This window comes from Pyrus communis, chromosome 16, assembly GCF_963583255.1.
Source record: "Pyrus communis chromosome 16, drPyrComm1.1, whole genome shotgun sequence".
In the NCBI taxonomy this organism is placed as follows: Eukaryota; Viridiplantae; Streptophyta; class Magnoliopsida; order Rosales; family Rosaceae; genus Pyrus; species Pyrus communis.
In genome coordinates this window covers 4,352,906-4,376,289 of record NC_084818.1, presented here as the reverse complement: position 1 = coordinate 4,376,289, position 23,384 = coordinate 4,352,906, and the positions used below count along the sequence as shown (strand labels likewise).

General features: G+C 37.9%; 3 protein-coding genes and 2 pseudogenes across 4 annotated transcripts; 1 reads left to right on the top strand and 4 right to left on the bottom strand.

Annotated features, from left to right (window-relative positions):
* The first annotated feature begins 2,881 nt into the window (after positions 1-2,881).
* Positions 2,882-5,559, top strand: LOC137721450 (methylesterase 17-like). Its single transcript, XM_068460547.1, has 4 exons — positions 2,882-3,384; positions 3,489-3,629; positions 4,265-4,399; positions 5,071-5,559. The coding sequence occupies exons 1-4, from the start codon at positions 3,097-3,099 to the stop codon at positions 5,350-5,352; spliced, it is 846 nt and encodes a 281-aa protein (XP_068316648.1). The 5' UTR covers positions 2,882-3,096; the 3' UTR covers positions 5,353-5,559.
* Positions 5,560-6,338: 779 nt separating this feature from the next.
* LOC137719594 (low affinity inorganic phosphate transporter 8-like) lies at positions 6,339-7,947 on the bottom strand (annotated as a pseudogene).
* Positions 7,948-8,626: 679 nt separating this feature from the next.
* LOC137719511 (thioredoxin H-type-like) lies at positions 8,627-10,223 on the bottom strand. Its single transcript, XM_068458556.1, has 5 exons — positions 10,096-10,223; positions 9,583-9,646; positions 9,367-9,495; positions 8,992-9,114; positions 8,627-8,886 (listed from the first exon to the last, which is right to left on the bottom strand). The coding sequence occupies exons 2-5, from the start codon at positions 9,601-9,603 to the stop codon at positions 8,821-8,823; spliced, it is 339 nt and encodes a 112-aa protein (XP_068314657.1). The 5' UTR covers positions 9,604-9,646; positions 10,096-10,223; the 3' UTR covers positions 8,627-8,820.
* An 834-nt stretch (positions 10,224-11,057) lies between these two features.
* On the bottom strand, positions 11,058-12,956 carry LOC137721072 (probable inactive receptor kinase At5g58300; annotated as a pseudogene).
* Positions 12,957-17,295: 4,339 nt separating this feature from the next.
* Positions 17,296-21,157, bottom strand: LOC137720345 (probable inactive receptor kinase At5g58300). Of its 2 annotated transcripts, XM_068459405.1 has the most exons (4): positions 20,816-21,157; positions 20,600-20,683; positions 18,156-19,455; positions 17,296-18,035 (listed from the first exon to the last, which is right to left on the bottom strand). In XM_068459405.1, the coding sequence occupies exons 2-4, from the start codon at positions 20,648-20,650 to the stop codon at positions 17,422-17,424; spliced, it is 1,965 nt and encodes a 654-aa protein (XP_068315506.1). In that variant the 5' UTR covers positions 20,651-20,683; positions 20,816-21,157; the 3' UTR covers positions 17,296-17,421. The 2 variants fall into 2 exon arrangements, with proteins under 2 accessions (XP_068315506.1, XP_068315505.1); XM_068459404.1 differs by having other exon boundaries at positions 20,600-21,157.
* Between the last annotated feature and the right edge of the window lie 2,227 nt (positions 21,158-23,384).

Here is a 23,384-nt window from a genome sequence, read left to right as displayed (position 1 = left end):
TCAAGTGCTAAAAACCACGAAATCTCACCTGGAAAATCACCCCAACTCCGCCCAACCTCGAAACTCGTGATCCCGACGTCCAAAACCTTCAAACGAACCACCCCGAGCCTCTTAGGGACCTCACCAAGCTTCCTACAAGCTTGAAAATTCCTAAAACGTGAGAAATCACGTGTGCATGAACAGTACTCGAAATCGGGCATCGTGGATTCGACGTGAAAACGAAGATGTTCTTACCTGAAAAAGGTATGGTTGGACTCCTACAAGCCTCACGAGCTCGAATATGTGCTTGGATTCCACGATCTGTGAAGGTTTGATGGGTGTGTGGGTGTGTCCGTACGTTTCAAAGGAAATGGGAAGGGAATGGGGACTCGGGACAGATGCAGGAAACAGGAGGAAAGGTGGTGGAGTGTGGGAAGGTGTGTGTGGCTCCAAACATGCCAACAAAACACAAAAACGTAACACAAAATGTAAAGGAAACAAACTGGGGGTAAAATAGTCTTTTCACGCGTACGTTTCAATATTCCCGGAACGGGCTGTCACAAAAACGCAAAACTCTTGCTTCAACAAATAATCACAACCTGGATTTGCAAGAGGCCAATACAAACGATGTAAATGTTTGCTTCAGAAAATGGAGAAGCAAAAACAATGTTGTCTGTGATATATAATACAGAAACCGTGTTTCCAGTACTTAAATTAAAATCAAAGATAAAATAATGGCACTAATTTAGACGTTTTCATTGTCTCAATATTCTTCAAAGTGGAAGTGGTCTTCTCAACAAACAAGTAAGTGGAAATAATAAAAATGCCAATGGACTTTAGCTGATACTTCTTGTCAGTTTCTAATTTAGAAGGGACAATTAGGAGGCATATCAAATCAAAGATAAAAACTGCCCAACAAAACTTCACTTCTTGTGATGAATCCGGATCCTCTTTGCGAGGATTCCAAGGATCCGTCAATCTTATTCGTTTATCGTACATCGTATGATCACAAATTATTTTAAATATTTTTATTTAAAATTAAACACAAACAGTACTTAACAAAAACTTATTGCACGATGTACGATGAACGGGTCGACACGATTCATGGATCTTCAGGATCCTCACCAAAAGGATCCGAAGAGGATCCTGTTGGTCCTGTGATATGATTAATGTCTTCCAAGTACACCTATATTGCCAGTCCCATATCAACTTAAACCGCCACCAATTCTGATATTCAAAGACTATCATTAAGAAGCAATTGTTACTTAGGTATTGTGAATCAGATATAATTGTCGCACGTTAGAGATGAGATTGTCCATAAATTAATATCAAAGTAAAATGACTCATTCAAAAAATTGATTCTAGTAGTGTCCAATTGCACCAGTACCTTTTGACCTAATGCGTCCGTGCATGGAGCTAGTCACATATAGACATGAACGGTAAAGTTGGAGATCGATATTAGTGCAATTGGAAAAGAGTTGAACGACTTAAACCCTAAATTGTCACAATAAAAGTCTTTTGTGTACAATATGTATATCTGACAGCTACACTTAATTAAAATATCTCTCCCTTGCTTCCATGACTTTTTTTCATGTCCCTTCCACTTGTATTTAGCATTATTTTCTATGCATTGCATTGTAAAGAGACTGTCTTTTTACTACTTAAATTGCTCAAATGGGACTCAATTTTTCTGATCAACTTGTAGTTGACATCGCTCGGCTGGCAGTTATATGCTCCCGTCACCAAGGCTCCCTTTTCCAAAGATAAAAGATCAGAAGAAAGAGAGAGGTAGATGCTCTGCTCACCGTCTCAACTTTTCAGAAAAAAAAAAAAGGATGAAAACTGGAAAGACACTATTGTAATTGCCCAATCATGATCCATCTTTTAGACTTTTTTTAGGCAATCTTTTTCTTTCCCTAAAAATTCCTAACTTTCTGGAGGCTCAAACAGTCAACTGGGTCATTCACTATTCACTATGATTATTTCCCATGGGTATAGTTTTTTCACACCAATTATGCTTTTGGTAAAATTCGGTAAAATTTTGAGTGCAATCGAGGATGCAAGAATATATAGATAAATGAGGTAAACAGTAAATTTCGGATCAAGATTCTCTCCGAATTTTACCATCCAGACTCTAAAGACAAGCAATCTGAATTACTCAATTGAATTTGACGATCACCGTTAATTTATTACAGTAGCTCACTTGACACAAATTAAGAGCCCTAATCTCTCTTTCATATATAAACTAAAGGTTAAATTTCTTTATTGTCCGGCTTTAAAAATAAACATCCAAAGAGGATTCAAATTCCACGTACTTTAATTTTCCTCATTACACGGTTGAGAAATTTTTTTTTGCCAAGTGTATCCAAGTCAATTCGGAAAGAAGGAAAAAGAATAATAATTAAGGGCAAACAACTGGCTTATTAATTTGAGTCAGATAATCATTGACAAATAGAAAAGTCCCAGCATATTGTTGGCCTGCAATATATGGATAATACAACAAGGAAATGATATTTAATAACCGACTATTTTATTTTTATTTTTATAAACCGTAGAAGGAGGCTGTATGCGATGACAGAGCCTCCATTTCAAAGATATCGTTTTGTTAGGACTGCCATATTGTTTATTTCTAACATGTCTAGCATATGAGTGCAGCATACGAAAAGCTGCGTTGAAGTGACTCCACATGGTGCCAAGTGGCATACGACTTTGATCCAATTTGATTCATTGGTGATGCTTGTTGCTTGGCAATGTAGTTGACCTGCATAAAGTAAGAGTTGAGAATGGAGATAAGGAACACTATGTTTCATTTGGCATCGTATGATTAGTTTGGGGCATTGTTATCTTGGTGTTTTCGTTTTATGTAAATCATTATCTTATTATCTTAGGTAACTCATTATCCCTGGTAATAAATGATTCACATTCTACATCATCAAGCTGTATATCCTTTACCTTAATTAATATTTGACTATGCGCATGATTAGAATAAAAGCAAAACTCATGACAAGTGCAGAAAATTAAACTATTTCAACTGCATGTATATATAGAGAGACGGGCTCCGGGAAAGAGGAAAATAAAAGAGCTTTGGAGAGCAGTGGCTTTTGGGAAGCAGAAAGCATGGTAGAGGAGAAGGCTACGGAAGAAACCGTGGTAGATGAGGACAAGGAACTATCAGAAGAACCCTTGGGGGCTACTACTCACTTTGTGCTGGTCCATGGCATAAGTCACGGGGCATGGTGTTGGTACAAAATCCGGTGTCTCATGGAGAGTTCCGGCTACAAAGTTTCGTGTGTCGATCTGAAGAGCGCCGGCGTCGATCAATCCGATGCAAATTCAGTCCTATCTTTTGATGATTACAACAAGCCACTCCTGGACTTGTTGTCTGCTCTCGCTGAGAATGAAAAGGTCTTTTATTTGGTTCACTAATCATGATTTTTTTTTCCATGTTTAATTATTGGAAACATGATTGGGGGATTGTTTTGTCTACTTGATTAATATTTTCTGTGCAGGTAATTCTGGTGGGACACAGTGCTGGAGGGCTGAATGTAACTCAGGCCACTCTCAAGTTCCCAAAGAAAATTCTCTTAGCAGTCTATGTTGCAGCCACAATGCTCAAACTTGGGTTCTCCAGTGATCAAGATTTTAAAGATGTAATATATTTTTTTAATTCCTACTTAATTCCTTTTTTAATTAAACTATATTTTTATTATGATTTAATTTGAATTTAACATGGGAATTAAACTGTGAGTAGGCAGTCATGCATGACAGGTTGAATACAATTTTGATTGGAAATTACTAATTAGTCAGGTCTGCTGTAGTTTGTAAGATCCCAATGTTGGTAATGGCTGCCAACTGCAATAAAAAACAAAATGGTTGTTCGGCCTTAATTATCTCCTAAGAAATAATTAAATAATTAATTACACCATTAGTCTTTGAAGCACATTTGGTGAAGAAACAAACCCAAAGTTGGTATTGTGGAAACTGATTAAATTTTGATTACAAAGTCATTAGTAGCTTTTCAAAAAATTTTATTCTATCACAATGCATAGCAATCATATATTCAAATTAAGGCATCATGTTTCCAATCGAGCCCAAATGAATGAGATGGGGCCAATTACCTCTCTCTTTATTTTATTTTATTTTATTTTTACAAGCAATAGCAGAGGTAGAAAAATCGAATTCTGAAGTTCAATTTCAACGATGAATACTCTTAATTAGTTAACTAAGTTCCAAGTCTTTATAATTAATTAATTTATTTATTGATTATAATGTTTGTGTGAAACAGGGGGTGCCAGATTTATCTGAGTTTGGTGATGTGTATGAGTTAGGGTTTGGATTGGGATCTGATAAACCTCCAACAAGCGCCATTGTCAAGAAAGAATTCCAACGCAAAATCTCATACCAATTGAGTCCTCAAGAGGTATAAATAATATAAACCAATAATTCTATCACAAGTGGATTGAATAATAGGTTGTGCCAGCCTTTTCTTTCTTCTTTCTTCTTTTAGTGGTGGGCTCTTGGCAATTTGTGTTAGTCCTTTGCTTTGCTTTTGAAGCAAATTGGATGGTCTTGAACTTGTGCATCAGCATCCTTCACATGATGAATTCCAATATGTGCATGAATTACTTTTTTTTTTTAATTATTTTTTTATAGACTGACGTGTTGAGAAAATTTCTTTTATTCGATCTTTTGTTGTTGTTAATTTTGTCTAATTTATTGACATGGTAAATTCTTAACATGTAGAATCATCATGAAGAGCTTAGATTACTTTAGGTTTCTAGTATGGTTAATTCTTTTGGGTTTAGCTAGGTTAGTTTTTAGTTTATTCCACATTCCTAAGAGATAATACGTCATGCACAAAACCGCCCTTCACATGATTGATGTACTTGCATTCAAGTTTTAGTTCATCTTAATTAGTATAACACAAACATGTTAGGATTTTCCTATCAATCGTCCATGCACTCGTGTTGATTTCTTGTTGTTGATAAAACGAGAGTCCTACTACGATTAACCGTCAAAGCATGGACTGTCGGTAGCATATGCAGCTCATGCACGCATGTTAATAATAATATCATCCCGATTTTCACACAGGATTCGACGCTAGCTGCTATGCTTTTGAGGCCAGGACCGCTCTTGGCAATAACGTCAGCCCGTTTCGCAGAGGACAGCGTCGTTGACAAAGTGCCGCGAGTTTACCTTAGAACGCTGCATGACCATGTCGTAAAACCAGGGCAACAAGAAGCGATGGTAAAGAGGTGGCCACCGTCGGAGGTCTATGTTTTGGATAGTGATCACAGCCCCATGTTCTCCACCCCATTTTTGCTGTTTGGCTTCCTTGTAAAAGCAGCGGCTTCTTTTGGTGGACTTAAATAGTAGCTAGGACTAGGAGCCTGGATTTTTCATATTTAATTGGCTTTTTTTTTCCTTTTTTTTTTTTTAAAATAACATTGGGGAATAAGAACATTTAAATTTCACCAATTGGATGTGTGGGAACATAGTTGTAATAAAATGATTGTGCATGGTAAACATGAATTTATGTTTTTTATTTTGGGTACAATTAGTATATGAATTGTTTGGTTACATCTTTGGAGTGTGAGACATTTTCATATAATTGCTTTTGTTTTTGTTGGTCATTTAAAGTTGAGAAATGAGTATGAGTAAACTATCTGCTAATTAATATCATCGAGTTGTTCTATCTTGGTCGTGGTTCTATGTTGCAAGCTGAGTTAGGAACGATTTTACATGGATTAAGAGTGGCTTCTCTACATAATTGATTTCCTCTTTTTATTGAGTATGATTTTAAAATTACAGGAGATATGTTTGGTGCTTGTGATCCTTTGCATCATCTCTTTAACTTGGTGGCTTCTTGTAAATCTTTAATTCATGGTGGTAGGATTCAACACACTTGGGAAAGGAACTATGTTGAGGATAAATTAATTAGCAGGAATTGATCCTTCTTTGGAGTATGGTTGTCATATTTTTGAGGCTCTTCCCGATGGTGTTGGTGGTTTGGTTCAGGGAGATTTATGGGGTACTAGATCAAAATTTGATTAGTTGTTTTAGTTTTTGGTGGCTTTAGGTTGTACTAAAAAAAATGCACGCATCCTATGATGCAGTTAAACGATGAAAATTGTATATAATTTGGGAAATTCTTGAAGATTTATCTCTATTAAAAATCATCCACAACCAAAATTGTTCATCTAAAATTTTAAGGAAATAATTTGAAATAACGTCACTTTGACATCTTCTTTTTCGATAAATCAGAAAGACAGTGAGAAAAATGTGATCTAACATGCAAACTATAAACCTTATTGAAAAGGAGACCTTTTTAGGATACACAAATCGCACGAAATATATCTCTAAACCATTACTATTTCAGCTTCTGGAACTTTATCTTTTCTAACAATGGCAGCACTAGTTTCTACTGCCTTCTCATCTGCACTAACGGCTGTCATACCATTGCCTCCAAAATCATTGTCCTCCCCCGAAACCTCCTCAAGCGACCGGCCCTTCGTCTCTGGCACCAAGAAATTAAAGAAGAATCCGACCAAATTAATCACAGCAAGCGCCTGGATCGCCTTTTGCACCCCTTCAACCTCATGAGTGTAACTCTGCAGCACAAATGCAGCGAGTATAGCCCCCGCTTTGCCCGCGGCCGCTGACACCTCATGGCATGTGGACCGAAATCTAGCCGGGAAAAGCTTGGCCGGCACGATGAAAGTCGTGCTGTTGGGTCCAAAGTTTGCGAAAAAAATGTCAGCCCATATAACAAAGTGAACAATTTGGTGTGACCCTTGCAGAACTCAAAGGTGGATTTTTTATCCTCACACTCCTCTCCCCTAAGATTTCCGTACTGGAACCCTAGAACTCCCATGAAAATTGACATCAGTACAAACCCGCCGAGCGGGATCGGTTTTCTTCCAAGCTTGTCAATTGTGAACACAGTAAACCAGTAACCGGGGAACCGTGGCAAAAAGTGCTACTAGCAGCATTGCTCTGGAGAGCTTGTAGACTTCTTCAGTTGCATTCATTGTCGAAGGCCTAGATAAAAGTCCACTTGAAGGGTAAATATCTTTCTGAGTGAGCTGGAGGCTGTAAAATGCAATGTCTATAAGAAACTCCCTAGTAAACAATTCATATGTGGAATTTGGATCAACTAGGGGTTTGGTACCAGATTCTCCGACAGGTATGTCCCTTTCGAGGACTTTGGCCATGTCTGCATTGGCCTTGTCATGATCTCCCGCAACCAAGGCAGTGTACCTTGCAGTCTCGGGCATTTTTAGTCTCCAATAGAAGGTCAGAACTGCGGGGACTGCATCGATTCGCCACACAAAATCGTCTTCTGGCCGAGTGGAGAGGACAGGATTAGTCCAAAAATCATCAGCCCGATAGGCTAGCAAGTATAGCTTGGACAAGAACATGGCCACGGCTCCTGCAACCAAAATGCCGATTCCTTGCATTGCAGACACAGCTGCAACGAACCCACCTTGGGTTTTTGGGTTGGTGTATTCGGACAAGATCACAGCCGAGAGGAGGTAGTCCCCTCTAATTCCAAATCCGAGCCAAAATCGGAAGAAACAGAGAGTTGTGACTACGCCTTGAGTGCTGTGGCCAAAGGAAAGGCCGGAGGCCAGAGCACATCACACTATTGTGACTATTGTGATTCCATAAACTTTTTTTCTACCGAGTTTGTCTCCAAGCCAGCCAAAGAAGAGTTTCCCTGCTAGTCCCGAACAAAGCAACCCCTGTTATGGCATTGTTGATGTGGTTAGGCAGAGCGCGGGGCTTGTTCTTTGAAGGGTCGTAGTGGTAAAGGCGGCCAATGAGTTTTGTGATGGCAGTGATGCAGAAGAGGTCATAAGCATCGGTGAAAAATCCCATGCCGGCAATGACAATCGCCTTGTAATGGTAGAGTTGAGTCTTGGCATTGTTGAGAGACGAAAATATGGTTTTTTTTCCACCTGCCATGGCAGAAAGTTGTATTTTTCGGCGACTGAGTGACGGATCCGGAAAGGGTTTGCTAAAGATATAAGTGATGATTTAAGAAGATCAATGGGGCGGAGATTCCTCTGTTTTGTTTTTGATTTTGGAACTTTGACAGATTTTGATTTTCCTCTACTATATTTCGAGAAATTTGCACTGTGATTAACGATTAATTTGTTTGAAAAGCCGTTAGTACCAAAAGGACACTAATGTCTGGGACAATTTTCTATATATATGTCTGTCTCTCTCTGTCCCTTCTTGTCTGGTATACAAATTGCCAATGCTGAACCAGCACATAGTTTGAGAAAGCTTGACATACAAGAAACGTATTCGGATGTATGTAAAATTGGTTTTTTTCTTCATTTTCATAGAGATTTCCTCTCAAATAATTCTGAATTTTGTCCAAATGTGGTCTTCTTATCATTTTTCATTCGGATGCAAATTGAATTTAATATCAACTTTTATATGAGCTGTTTGTGAGTGTGGGAGTATCGGTGTCAAGAGTTTGTCTATGTAGGGCTTTAACAGAACCTTGTACTGCAGTTACCTTGTCTATGTAGGGTTACTAAAATAGCATTCAGTTTCCTTCAGCTCCAGAAACCTTGTGCTGCAAGCAACAAAGATATATTTATGGAAGAGAAGATCTAAAAAATCTCTGATTTGATTATGTAACTAGTTCATATGGACATCATTCTACACGCTGAGGCCGGATTGATTTTCATGAGAATATCCAGAAGAAATGAAAAACGAAAAAATTCATCACAAGAGGTATCTTGGAGACTGGGTTGCTAATTGAGCCACGACGGCTGCTGTCTTCTTCTGGAGCTCAGGCTTGTTTCCTCCAACGAGTTTGTCCACTTATCTTCCATCTTTGAGAAAAACGAATGTCGGAGTGGCCTTTATATCCCATGAAGTACTCAACTCCTGCAACCCCAGATTAAATGGAAGGAACATTTCATTGGCAGCTGCAATTCTATAAATCTGGTCTACTCAAATCATGCAATAAAATAAGAAATCATTCGCACTTACAGCGAGAACATCAACATCCAAGGTTAGAAATAAGAGAGAAGGATATTTATCTGCAAGCTCACAGTAGGCTGGTGCAATCATAATACAGGGCCTACACCAAGATGCACTGAAATTTGCAACAACCTGTTGGACAGTTTTCAGTAGAGAAGATCTTATGAGAGAGAAAATTCGGGTTTAGCGTTACACATCATCTCTTATGAGCCCGATTTTGGTTACATTTGGTGCACGAAGGTTTGCTTGTTTATCATGATGTGAACAGGTCATTACATTATGTGAAATGACGGTAAGAAAAGTCACATTACGCAAACTCACAATAAGAAAAGGTAAATTAAGCGAATTCACAAAATCAGGAAGTTAAGAGTGCTGCAAACTTACAATTTTTCCATCCTTGATTGCTTCTGATAACTTTTCCTCCCAACTTTCCATGGTCTTTATAAGGTGCACATTTCCGCCGGCAAGATGATGACCCTCTTGATGAACCTCATCGATATTGTGTCCGGAACACTGCAAGAATTGAAGCATTTTGTCAGAAGATATGCAGAAAAATGTCATTTACCTGAGAGGCTTCTATTTGCATACAAAGAAACTTACCATAGAGCAGCAAATTCCCATTGAGTGTGCACAGATGAACTAGGAATATATTTACCAGAAACATCTATCAAAGTAAAAATGAAAACCTTGTCAGGCAACCAATACATGCTATTGTGACTTATCGTGTCAATTTGGTCTAGAGACATTCGCTTAGCATAAAATGAAGAAAAAACCCTCCGAAAAAGGGTCCCGTTCTTCATTCCTCCAACTTTTCTCCATGGAAATTTACAGGCAGTGTTACATTTGAAATGAAGAGCAAACAAACATGAACACCCTCATTTTTCGTATTAATTTGAGCTTTCGAATTTCAATGCCAAGTAAAAAAGATAGACAATGCAAGGCTAATTGATGTTAATTTCATGAAACAATAATTTCAATGGTGGAATGCTCATGTGAAATTTTATTAATTACATGAAAAAAAATCCAAATTATGGAGGATGAAGGGAAATGTTTGATCAAAACAATGGCATTATGTAAACAAAGAGATGGGTTTGGATTAATTAGAAGATTTACCCTTGACAAGCTTTAATCTTCATGGTGATTAAAGCTTAATCCGCAACCAAGGATAAAGGAAAAAAACCCCAGAAATTGGGATTAAGAAGATGGAAGAAAGGGATTATGATAGGAAAGTTGAATTTGTGGACGTCGATTCAAGAAAAATGGGAAAATTATATATTGCTCAAACGACAGCAGAGCTGGCTTGCCATATAAGGTGTAATTAACACAAATCATCAGATATTTGGAGTTTTTTTTTGGACTAAACACAAATAATATGACAATATGAAGTAATATTAAGGGTTCGTTTGAAAGGTGTTTCTAAATGACTAAAAGCGTTTTTAGAGAAAAGTTAATGAGTTATAAAGGCACTCGAAATGCTTCTTGCAAGAAACACTAGTTATGCCCTTCTTGTAGCCTTATAGGAAATACTTTAAGTGTTTTTCCATAATTACTTGCATTTTTATTAACGCCTTCAAGTTTCTAAACAGAAGTTATGAGTTGTAAAAATCCGAACTGAAATATAATGAGGGAAAATGTTTTGATTTTGTCTTTGATTGATAAATGGTGGAAAAAACCTAGTACGTCCAATTGTTTGCAAAAATAAATTGTTAATGTTTGTTACGGAAAATTAGTTGTCATATTATTTGGAAGTAATTTCAAATTGAATCGTTTGACTTTACATACCTAACTATGACTATACCATTTTTAGGGGATTGAGTTAGACCTTGCACCGAAATTCTGTATTCGGTACTCTCATCCTTAATATCGCTTGTATCAACGAGAAAAACCTACTGTAGACTTACGGAGTTGTAACTGATATTCTTGCTCAATGCAAGTTCTAAAATAATGTTGGAGATTGTAATGCTGAAAACACAATAGCATTGAACATCATTTCCAAATTTCCAATTGCATTCCAAAAACAAGATGACAATGCTTAAACTGAAAAAAAAAAAAAAAGAAGAGTACTAGAGTTTTTTTTATGGGGTTTGCACATCAAATTCAGACTCGGAGGATTGCCTAGTTTTCATGTCGGATTGCTGGAGTTCCTCTATCATTCTGACTACTGCATCCATGTTGGGGCGTGTTTCGGGCAATTTTGTTACGCATGCCAAAGCAATCTGCAGCATCTGCACCATCTCTTCTTCACTGTGTTGCTGTTTTACGAGTTCCAAATCAAAAACCTCAGCTGTCCACTCCTCACGCACAACAGACTTAACCCAACGCGGGAGGTCAACCATGCAATCATAACCCGGATATTGAAGCGTGGTTTTGCCTGTCAGCATTTCTAAGAGGAGCACACCAAAGCTATAGACATCAGATTTGTGAGTGATTTTCCGCGTGTCAAATGCCTCTGGAGCACGATATTCCATGGCCCGGCACATGGCTGGAGGGAAGTTCATTAGAGGACTCAACCCTACGTCCGAGATGCAAGCCTCGAGTTCTTGGGTGAGGAGGACGTTTGTGGACTTTATATTGCCATGGCTAGATTTTGCACCCTCGGAATGAATGTGGGCAAATCCCTTGGCAATCCCGAGCGAAATCTTTACTCTTGAATCCCAGTCTAGTGGAGACCTCCCAGCATCACTGCTTCCTACAAATCCATCGGAAAAACAACAACATCAAAGCCTTGTCCATTGAAACAACAAAAATAAATTAAAGTAACTATAATTAGACATTAGGATTTAGATTAGGCATCATACCATTCAAGGGTGCAAACAAGCTTCCTGTTGGCACGTAGTTGTACACCAAAAGCTTCCCATCTTTGGAGAAATAATAAGCGCGAGGAGGCAGGACATTCGGGTGCTTCCCTACCCTCTCCACCACCTCCATATGCTGCTCAAACTCCCTCTTCCCCACCACAACTTCCCTCAACCACTTCACCACAACCGTTGTTTCCGCATCCAATACAGCTTTGTAAGTTGTTCCGAAACTTCCTTTGCCGAGAACTTCAGCCGACGCTCTAAGCAGATCCTCAAGATCAAAATTGTAATAGCAACCTTCAAAGAAGAACAGCTTGTTCTTCTCAGCCTCTTGCACTCCACCCCCGAAATCCTTAGGCATCTCACCCTTGCACTCCATCATAACTGAGGATTCTCAACAAATGAAGAGTTCGAATATTTTTCGAGGGAATATGGAACCGAGCCATTCAAGTTGTTGTAGCTCAAATTCAAAAACTTAAGTGCGGGGAGGTTCAGATTGGGGATGTCTCCAGTGATGAAATTGTTTTGGAGGTGTAGCGTAGTGAGGCGTGTAAGGTTCTGGACTTCTGTTGGAATGCTTCCGGAAAAGGAGTTGAAGGAGAAGTCCAAGACAACGAGGTTGGGAGGCAGAGAGGCAGGAAGCACGCCGGAGAAATTATTGTGTTGGAGGTAAAGGTACTCCAAGGAAGGAATGGATGGGATATCAGAAGGCAGACTTCCATAGAGGAAGTTGGAGCGGAGGCTGAGGACTCGAAGAGCATGAATCTTCCCTATACCGTTGGAAGGGATGGAACCGAAAAGTCCAATCCCCGGAAGATGGATGGCAGTCACGCTCGTTTTGTTCAGATTGCAAGTGATTCCAACCCAAGACGTGCAAACTGGTGTGGAAGCATTCCAGTTGAGTTTTCAGATGTGGACAACGGTGGCAGCAAAGTTGAGGAGGGCTTGTCTATCCGAGTTCAGGTAAGAAAAAAGCAATAAAGGGAAAGGCGGAATAAGGATAAGGAAGATAGGCGTGCAAACGGAGACCTGAAGCTTCATGATTTTTTGCTTGAAAAGAAAATGATACAATTAGAAAACTCCGAAAACAAAGTTAACGAATCATGCAGAAGGGATACAGATAGCAGCGAAAATTCGTCTACATTTCAGGTTTAGGATGACAAAGAGTGGCAAAGAACCACTCAATGACTTGGGAAAATCCCAGAGGATTGATCACAACTGTGTTTGAAAAGTGTTGTGCTAGATAAAACGCCTCGCTTTATGCCTCAACGATTTCAAACTTCGGATCAAACACAACTCAAACAAAAAGGTGATAAAAGAAAACCCACTCCACTCAGCATCAAAGGTCACATAACTTGAGACAGATTACATTAGGGACAAATAAATATGCTAGCTAGCCTGTCTTAATTCTTATGATTAACATAAGAAATTGATTGAATTTCTTTCAATTGGCTGTTCAAATACAAATTCAACGCGTTGCATCAATTTTTACCTACTAGGAAAGCACAGAAGATTAAAAACAAAAACATGGACTAGTGAAAAGTAATCTCTATATTTAGACGGATTAATCATGGATTTTTTTTTCTTTTTTTTTCTTTCTCAAATCTAATTATTACACACATAATTAAGCTAATGACATTATATAGGACACACCAATATCAACTTTATTTGTTCATTAATACTTATAAAGTCATTACACTAGAATTTTCTTTCAAAGAAAATTCTAGTGTATTGACTTTATAAGTATTAATGGCTTTGGTATTAATTAATGAACAAATAAAGTTCATATTGGTGTGTCCTCTATAATGTCATTAGCTTAATTATGTGTGTAATAATTAGATTTAAGAAAGAAAAAAAAAAAGAAAAAAAAAACCATGATATCAAACCTCCACAAACCACAAACATGATTTCAACCAAATTTCTTCTTCCATTCTGCCAACACCAACTTCAGCCCATCTTTGCTTGTCACCGAGCAAGCTGCATTGTAGTCCGCCATTGGACTATTAGCATACTTGTGTGCCAGTTGCACCGCAAGCTCATCCTTCTGATCCCATCGCTTCCTTGAGGATTGGGAGCTTCTTGCTCCGGAGCCTTCTGTGGGGCAGATTGAGATGTGCTTGCCCCATGGTGGATCGGTGCTACCATTAAGGCTTTCCCAAGACTCTCTACATGCGCATTGATAGATTTGCGTGTCTCTGCGGACTCCTTGGAGATCAAAGATCTTAGTGCTGCTATCTCTCTAGGAACTAGCACGCTGAGATTGTTGAATCTGTCCAGCAGTTGTTTTGAGATTTCTCGCTCTGATGTAATTTGAACATTAAGGCGCTTGACTGTCTGGGTGAGGGTGTTAACAATTCCCTCAAGTTTGTTTGCAGCAGACAATTGGTTTGCGAGAAGGACAGCTGACAGGTATATCGATACCTCGGATTGACCCCAATCTGTAGGACTTGCACAGTTGAGAGTCCACATGTTCTGGATATGCAGATGGTCCAGCATGACTCCTTTCTCAGTGGACATGTTGAGAACCATTGTCTCAAATTCTCCTTTATTCCACTTTGATGGGGTCTTCTTGTAGTTGTAGGTGGGATCTGGATCTCGCGGTTGTCCAAAGATGTCAAAAGCAATTCCCTTTGGGTCGGTAGGAGGTAAGTCTGACTGGTATGGAAAGGCCGCAGGAGGTGTCAGTGTGACTTGACCCTCTATAGGATTGTTGACAGGTATCCCATACATGTTGGCTGGAAACTGGCTGGTTGACGAGACAGGGCGATCCGCAGTTGCAGAGCTTGAAGTGGGCTGCCCAATCTGAGGAGTGGTTACCACCGGAGGAGTGGTTGGTGGCAGGGGCGGAGCACTGCCAGGGGCTGTTGTATTAGGAGGAACCGGGTCTTGATCTTGCCAGTTGAATAAAGGACTTGATACATCAGGCGCTAGAGTTATCTGAGGATACGAAACCTGGCCTTGCTTGACTGCGTCCAGCTTCTCCATCATTTCCTTTAGGACTTGTGCTGCAGCGCTTTCGTCTTCGGCAGTCGACATCTTTCTTGACCAATAAATAAAATTCTCAACAAGATACAAAACTTTACAGGTAGAACACTAACGGTGTTCCTCCTCATTAATCATGGGTTTTAATTAACTGGAAAATTTCAAGGTTCAAACATATAGAGGAAAAAGGAATGGCATCTCTACCGACTTTTGTAAATTGGGAAAAAGCAAAGTGCACCATCTTTAGCCAAAAGAAAAAGAAAAAAAGAAAAGAAAAGAAAAGAAAAGAGAGCTTGATCATCACCAAAATATAAGCTACAGTGCACCTTTTCCCCTAAAAGAAAAAAATTATGCACTTCAAAGTTTAAAACAAGTGGGAAAGGCAATCAAATATACAAAGCAAAGTGGTGACAAAGATGGAATCCAAGAAGATAATCTTCCTAAAGAAAAAGGAAAAGAAAAACTAATGAAAAATATTTGGAAACTTTGAATTTTAATCAAAAGGACAAAAAGATGTAAGTAAATAATATCATGAGTGACTTTTAGAGTAAAAATGTCATTTTCATTAAACGTGAACAGTACCAGAAGTGTTTCGTTAAAACTCCCGAATTTCACATGATTTAGTTGCCTTTTGTTGCAGGTTTGCTAAAAAAAGAACATTACTTGGCTCTTTACCTATAATGAGTCATTCATTTTAAACTGTCAATCATTTGCTGATACATACACACAATTGGAGAAGCACGAAAAGAAAAGTTACTGCTGCTAAACTGTAAATCGAACAATCCCGAATTCTTACAGGTAAGAAGCCAAGTAATTTCCATGACGTAATTTGACTTGGGATGATCATTCATGCATTTTAAGCCAAAGTGTTCCTGCAGATCTTACAAAACAAAAGTAAACTCAGTAAAGAACAATGCCAGAAATATCAACTCAGAAATATACAAATATACTGATGCTTTATACAACCGTGGAAAAGAAGAACTTATATCTAAAATTTAATCATATGAGGCTCAGAAAAAAATTCTACCTGAAAATCTCATCAATCTGTCACAGATTTCTGTGCTACTTGAAAGTCAAGGGGTGTGAAAATATTTGAAGAGGCTGAGAGTGAGTGAGACACCAGGTTCTTGCACTTGCTTTTCTCAGGACGAAAACCAATGGAAAATGAACTTATTATTTAAATAAAACGGGAATATAATTTTTTTTCCCCCTTAGTTTAATGAAAATAATAATAATAAATATACCATAATTGATAGAGAAACGGAATTTTTTGATAAATTGGTGATTTTTTTTTTTCATTTAAAAAAGGGGATAAGCAGGTGCTAAAGTTATAACAGTCTATTATTTTAGGAGTTGTGAAGACTCACAAAACATTTTAACCTCTCTTGACCACCATCTTGTAGATCATTAACGTCAAAAATCGAACTCAGAACAAGTTGTATAAAATCAGGCATAGAATTCGCTCCAACCACTGAACCACTACGTAGTAATTAATGAATTGGTGATTGGAGGGTAAGAATGTGAGGTATGGAGTATAAAGGAAATAATTAAAATATTATTAAATAGAGGGATCAATTTATTCTTCAACAGTAACGTCGGCAATTATATATAGGAATAACAAACAGAAAAGCTAAATGCAGCTTTAATATAAAATAAATAAATAAATATAGTGCAATGGGGAACAGAATCCATGGAAGCATGCTTTACTCAGAGTAAGGACCGAGGAGAGTTGGAATAGGGACTGGAGAGCAAACTGCTCCCATGTCATTGTCCTGCCTCTTACTCGTCATTTTATTTGGTATTGGTTAGGAGTTGGGACAAATCATTGTTGCACAATTCTTGCCACAAAACTCGCATAATGTGCGAATAGATAAATTTTGTTAGGACTGTAGGATTGGGGTAGTTCTCACATTAAGTACCAGCTTTGTATTGTTGAAATTTTAAACAAAACTAGCATGCGTTTATGTGTTTTGTAAACATTTTAAATCGTTTTTTTTCTTCACAAATTTAGGTAAAAAAAAAAAAAACCAAAAAGCTGAAACTGTAAAGACAGTTTTAGAAAACAGTCATTTTCATCTCATAAACGGATGAACAGTAACATTTGAAATGAATTTTTCAAGATTACAATTCTGCCCTCCTTTCTCTATACGCTATCAATCTCGAACCAGATCAGAAATTTGGAGCATCCTAAGTGGATTAGTGAGAGGGTCAAGTGTGACCAAAATACATTATTTCTTATTTATTTTTGGGAGGTCCCTTATATATGATTTTGAGAGGCATCCTACATATGACGTGATCAGACCAATTTTTTTCTCTAGTAGAAGGGCTTGTCCAAGACAAAACCTTTAAAAAATTTTAAGATTCACACACCTTTAGTTACCATTTCAAATGTTTTTTTAAGAAGCACAAGTGCTTATCTTTTATTAGAAACACGTCAAATTTTTCATAAAAATTTAAGTGCTTTAAAGAGCCCCTTCTTCAAACGGTATTACAAGCGTGATTAGTTTTATAGAAGTAATATTGGAGATTGTGATGCTGAAAACACAATAGCATTGAACATTATTTCCAAATTTCCAATTGCATTCCAAAAACAAGATGACAATGCTTAAACAGAAAAAGAAAAAAAAAAAAAAAGAAAAGAAAGAGTACTAGAGTTTTTTCATGGGGTTTGCACATTAAATTCCGACGCGGAGGATTGCCTAGTTTTCGTGTCGGATTGCCGGAGTTCCTCTATCATTCTGACTACTTCCTCCATGTTGGGGCGTGTTTCGGGCACTTTTGTTACGCATGCCAGAGCAATCTGCAGCATCTGCACCATCTCTTCTTCACTGTGTTGCTGTTTTAGAAGTTCCAAATCAAAAACCTCAGCTGTCCACTCCTCACGCACAACAGACTTAACCCAACGCGGGAGGTCAACCACGCAATCATAACTCGGATATTGAAGCGTGATTTTGCCTGTCAGCATTTCTAAGAGGAGCACACCAAAGCTATAGACATCAGATTTGTGAGTGATTTTCCGCATGTCAATTGCCTCTGGAGCGCGATATCCCATGGCCCGGGACATGGCTGGAGGGAAGTTCATTAGAGGACTCAACCCTACGTCCGAGATGCAAGCCTCGAGTTCTTGGGTGAGGAGGACGTTTGTGGACTTTATATTGCCATGGCTAGATTTTGCACCCTCGGAATGAATGTGGGCAAGTCCCTTGGCAATCCCGAGCGAAATCTTTACTCTTGAATCCCAGTCTAGTGGAGACCTCCCAGCATCACTGCTTCCTACAAATCCATTGGAACAACAACAACGACAACAACAACAACAAAGCCTTATCCATCGAAACAACGAAATAAATTAAAGTAACTATAATTAGACATTAGGATTTGGATTAGGCATCATACCATGCAAGTGTGCAAACAAGCTTCCTGTTGGAATGTAGTTGTACACCAAAAGCTTCTCATCTTTGGAAAAATAATAAGCGTGAGGAGGCAGGACATTCGGGTGCTTCCCGACCTTCTCCACCAGCTCCATATGCTGCTCAAACTCCCTCTTCCCCACCACAACTTCCCTCAACCGCTTCACCACAACCGTTGTTTCCTCATCCAACACAGCTTTGTAAGTTGTTCCGAAACTTCCTTTGCCGAGAACTTCAGCTGACGCTCTCAGTAGATCCTCAAGATCAAAATTGTAATAGCAACCTTCAAAGAAGAACAGCTTGTTCTTCTCAGCTTCTTGCACTCCACTCCCGAAATCCTTAGGCATCTCACCCTTTCCGTCACCCGCAGCCTTCCCCTTCAACATCCCGCCACCTACTTTGTTAGTCCGTTTCCAGCAGCATATGCCAACCACCAGGACTAGAAGAATAAACACTGCAGAGCACCCAAATGCCATGGCAATAATGGATCCCGGACTGAGTTTTTTTATGAGTGTAGCATGGTGATTTTTCAGAATGGTTGGCGAGGGTGGCAAGAAAGCAGGGTATGCAGATGGGGTAGAGGAGGTGGTTTTAGAACAATTGTTGAGAGGGTCTCCACATAACTGAGGATTCCCAACAAATGAAGAGTTCGAATATTTTTCGAGGGAATATGGAACCGAGCCATTCAAGTTATTGTAGCTCAAATTCAAAAGCTTAAGTGCGGGGAGGTTCAGATTGGGGATGGCTCCAGAGATGAAATTGTTTTGGAGGTACAACGTAGTGAGGCGTGTAAGATTCTGGATTTTGGTTGGAATGCTTCCGGAAAAGGAGTTGAAGGAGAAGTCCAAGACAACGAGGTTAGGAGGCAAAGAGGCAGGAAGCACGCCGGAGAAATTATTGTGTTGGAGGTAAAGGTACTCCAAGGAAGGAATGGATAGGATATCAGAAGGCAGACTTCCATAGAGGAAGTTGGAGCGGAGGCTGAGGACTTGAAGGGCATGAAGCTTCCCTATACTGTTGGAAGGGATGGAACCGAAAAGTCCAATCGCCGGAAGATGGATGGCAGTCACACTCGTTTTGTTTAGACTGCAAGTGATTCCAACCCAAGACGTGCAAACTGGTGTGGAAGCATTCCAGTTGAGCTTTTTGATGTGGACAACGGTGGCAGCAAAGTTGAGGAGGGCTTGTCTGTCGGAGTTCAGGTCAGAAAAAACCGAGGAAGGGAAAGGCGGAATAAGGAAAAGGAAGATAAGCGTGCAAAAGGAGACCTGAAGCTTCATGATTTTCTGCTCAGAAAGAAAATGATACAATTAGAAAACTTCGAAAACAAAGTTAACGAATCATGCAAAAGGGATACAGATAGCAGCGAAAATTCGTCTACATTTCGGGGTTAGGATGGCAAAGAGTGGCAAAGAACCACTCAATGACTTGGGAAAATCCCAGAGGATTGATCACAACTGTGTTTGAAAAGCGTTGTGCTAGATAAAACGCCTCGCTTTATGCCTTAGTGATTTCAAACTTCGGATCAAATCAAACACAACCCAAACAAAAAGGTGATAAAAGAAAACCCACTCAACTCAGCATCAAAGGTCACATAACTTGAGACAGATTCCATTAGGGACAAATAAACAAGCTAGCTACTTTCTCCAAAAAAAAATAAAAAAAAAGTTCTCCGAAAAATAAACATGCTAGCTAGCCTGTCTTAATTCTTATGATTAACATAAGAAATTTATTGAATTTCTTTCAAAAAATTACAGTGGTTGTTGACGCGTTGCATCGATTTTTACCTACTAGGAAAGCACAGAAGATTAAAAACAAAAACATGGATTAGTGATAAGTAATCTCATATTTAGACGGATTAATCATGGGTTTAAATTAACTGCAAAATTTCATGGTTCAAACATATAGAGGAAAAAGGAATGGCATCTCTCTACCAACTTTTGTAAATTCGGAAAAAGCAAAGTGCACCATCTTTAGCCAAAAGAAAAAGAACAAAAGAAAAGAGAGCTTGATCATCACCAAAATATAAGCTACAGTGAACCTTTTCCCCTAAAAGAAAAAAATTATGCACTTCAAAGTTTAAAACAAGTGAGAAAAGCAATCAAATATACAAAGCAAAGTGGTGACTAAGATGGAATCCAAGAAGATAATCTTCCTAAAGAAAAAGGGAAAAGCTCAATATTCTGTGAAAGATGGAAGGTTTGTTGTGTGCTACAGGTTTCCCTTGGTATTGTGCAGAATTTCACATGATTTGTTTGCCTTTTGTTGCAGGTTTGCTAAAAAAAAAAGGAGGTTACTTGACTCTTTACCTGTTACGAGTCATTCATTTTAAATTGTCAATCACTTGCTGATACATATACACAATTGAAGAAGCACGAAAAGAAAAGTTACTGCTGCGAAACTGTAAATTGAACAATCCCGAATTCTTACATGTAAGGAGCCAAGTAATTTCCACGACGTAATTTGACTTGCGATGATCATTCATGCATTTTGAGCCAAAGTGTTGCTGCAGATCTTACAAAATAAAAGTAACAATGCCAGAAATATGAACTCAGAAATATACAAATACACTGATGCGCTATACAACTGTGGAAAAGAAGAACTTATATCTAAAATTTAATCCCATGAGGCTCAGAAAGAATCTACCTGAAAATCTGATCAATTTGTCACAGATTTCTGTGCTACTTGGAAATCAAGGTGTGTGAAAATAAGCATAGTATAAGAGGCTGAAGACGGTGAGAGTGAGTGAGAGACCAGCTTCTTGCACCTACTTTGAGGACTAAAACCAAAGGAAAATGAACTAATTATTTGAATAAAACGGGAATATAATTTTTATTTTCTCGTACGAAAATAAAATAAATATACCATAACTGATAGAGAAACGAAATTATTTGATGAATTGGTGGTTGTTTTTTCATTATAAAAAGAGGATCAGCTGATGATGAAGCTAAGACAATCTCTTTTTTTTTGAGAGTCGGAATGATTCGCAATGGCTTTTCAGTTCCTAATCATCATCTTATGATTCACTATCGTTAGAAATAGAACTTAGAACGAGACATGTGAAACACGGACCTAAAATTCGTTTCAACCACTGAATCATTCTAGGGTCGTGGTTAACGTATTGATGATTGGATTTGAGGAGTTATGAGGTAAAAATGTCAGTTGTGGAGTATAATTGATATAATTAAATAGAGCGTTCAACTTATTCTTCAACAGTAACGTCGGCAATTATACATAAAGAGATTATATTCATAAACCTCAAATTACTTCTTCCACATTTTTTTAATTTTTTAATATTTTAATATTTTCTACACACCACTAACATTTGATAAAAAAATATTAAAAAATTAAAACAAATGTAGAAAAAGTAATTTGAAATGTGAATATAATCTCCCTTATATATACAGAAATTGCAACAGAACATTTCTCAGCCAGAAAAGCTAAAAGCTGCTTTAATATAAAATGAATAAATATAGTGCGATAGGGAACAGAATCCATGAAGGCATGCTTCAGTCAAAGTAATGAATGAGGCGGGAGGTGGATTGTCCTCCTGTGATGTGATGTAGATCACGGTTAAATTACGTTAATATTTTATATTAATTTTTTATAAAAATAATAAAATAAAAAATAATAAGAATATAAAATGTGAACGTGGCTTAACCCTAATCACACAAACAGTAGGGCAAACAATCTACCTCCGGAGAGTTGCAACAGGAACTGGAGAGCAAACTGCTCCCATGTCATTATCCTGCCTCTTACTTGTCATTTTATTTGGTATTGGTTAGGAGTTGGGACAAATCATTATTGCACAATTCTTGCCACAAAACTCGCATACTGTATGAAGAGATAAATTTTGGTAGGACTGTGGATTAGAGTAATTTTCACATTAAGTATTAATTTGGTATTGCTGAAATTTTTAAAAAAAGTTGATGCCTTTTAATTGTTTGGTAAATATCTTAAATCAGTTTTTTCATCTCATGACACGGGTGAACAATAACATTTAAAATGAATTTTTCAAAATTCCAATTCTACCCTACTTTCTCTGTAGTATTGAAACCAGATTTGAAATTTGGGGCGTCCCAAGTGGATTGGTGGGAGGGTTAACTTAAATGTGACCAGAATACATGATTTCTCATGCTTTTTGGGAGGTGCCTTGTATACGATTTTGAGACGTGTTATATATATGATGCTATGAGACCAATTCTTTCTCTAGTATAAGGGCTTGTCCAGAAACAAAAACCTTTGTAACTTTTTTTTAAGAGTTACACACCTTTAGTTACCATCTCAAATCAAAGTTATAATAACTTTAATGTTTAATTAAATTTTAAGAATTCAAATTAATTGATGAGGTGGATTTGATGAAAATGATACGTAGAGGATACATTTCCATTATAATTATCCTTGATTTGACTTCAAACCCAACACTTTACACCATGGAGTTCAAAGGAGGCAGATTCTGTGCCCTCCCACTTTCCGTGTTTTTTTATTTGTATGGTCACGATTAAATTACGTCAACATTTTATATTACTATTCATTTTTATCTTATTATCTCTATAAAAAAACTAATATAAAATGTTAACGAAACTTAACTGTGATCACATAAAATAAAAGAATATGAAAAGTAAGAGAGCAGAGAATCTGCCTCGGAGTTCAGAACCCTAATTAAATAAAAAGAAGTCGTCAACTCTCACATGGTAGGGTCCTCTATAAAGTAAAAGGGTCTAATTTCTGAAACTTTTCTGATGGGAAACATGGTCCCGCAACAGAACCATATCACGGTAATTTGTCTCTTCCGAGAGTTGGTAATTCCCAACAACTTCAGTACTAGTACTGCCAGGAAAACTGGAATACCGAACTCGTGATTCATGATCAAGTATTAACTTTTTATTAAAAGTGCTTTCAACTTTATACGTTTAATTTATCAGTGAAAAAAAAAAAAGCAAAAGAATAATATTAAACTTGTCATTCATAATTAAGTATTAAGCTTGTCAGTTAAGTAAGTCAAATTGTATACATTTCACTCATCAATGAAGAGAAGACATCATATGAATTATATCAAATGCGTCATCCATAATCAAGTATTGAATTTGACATTTAATTGAGCCACATTGAGTGACAAGAAAATATAGTATATGAACTAAAAACGAGGAAAGAGATTTGATCTGAAATTGATGTCAGTGATTAAGACTAACCTTATTGTATGAGTAGTTAGTTG

Bases quoted from the DNA above. Each gene is read 5' to 3' on its own strand.
- LOC137721450 (XM_068460547.1), top strand. From the start codon at position 3,097: ATGGTAGAGGAGAAGGCTACGGAAGAAACCGTGGTAGATGAGGACAAG. The intron at 3,630-4,264 runs GTAATATATTTT...TGTGTGAAACAG, and splicing joins GTGATCAAGATTTTAAAGAT to GGGGTGCCAGATTTATCTGA. The intron at 4,400-5,070 runs GTATAAATAATA...ATTTTCACACAG, and splicing joins ACCAATTGAGTCCTCAAGAG to GATTCGACGCTAGCTGCTAT.
- LOC137719511 (XM_068458556.1), bottom strand. From the start codon at position 9,603: ATGGGAATTTGCTGCTCTATG. The intron at 9,496-9,582 runs GTAAGTTTCTTT...CAATTCTTGCAG, and splicing joins TGGGAATTTGCTGCTCTATG to TGTTCCGGACACAATATCGA. The intron at 9,115-9,366 runs GTAAGTTTGCAG...ACTGTCCAACAG, and splicing joins CAATCAAGGATGGAAAAATT to GTTGTTGCAAATTTCAGTGC.
- LOC137720345 (XM_068459404.1), bottom strand. From the start codon at position 20,650: ATGATCATCGCAAGTCAAATTACGTCGTGGAAATTACTTGGCTCCTTA. The intron at 19,456-20,599 runs GTAAGAATTCGG...CTTTCTGAGCAG, and splicing joins AATTACTTGGCTCCTTACAT to AAAATCATGAAGCTTCAGGT. The intron at 18,036-18,155 runs GTATGATGCCTA...ATGGATTTGTAG, and splicing joins CTTGTTTGCACACTTGCATG to GAAGCAGTGATGCTGGGAGG.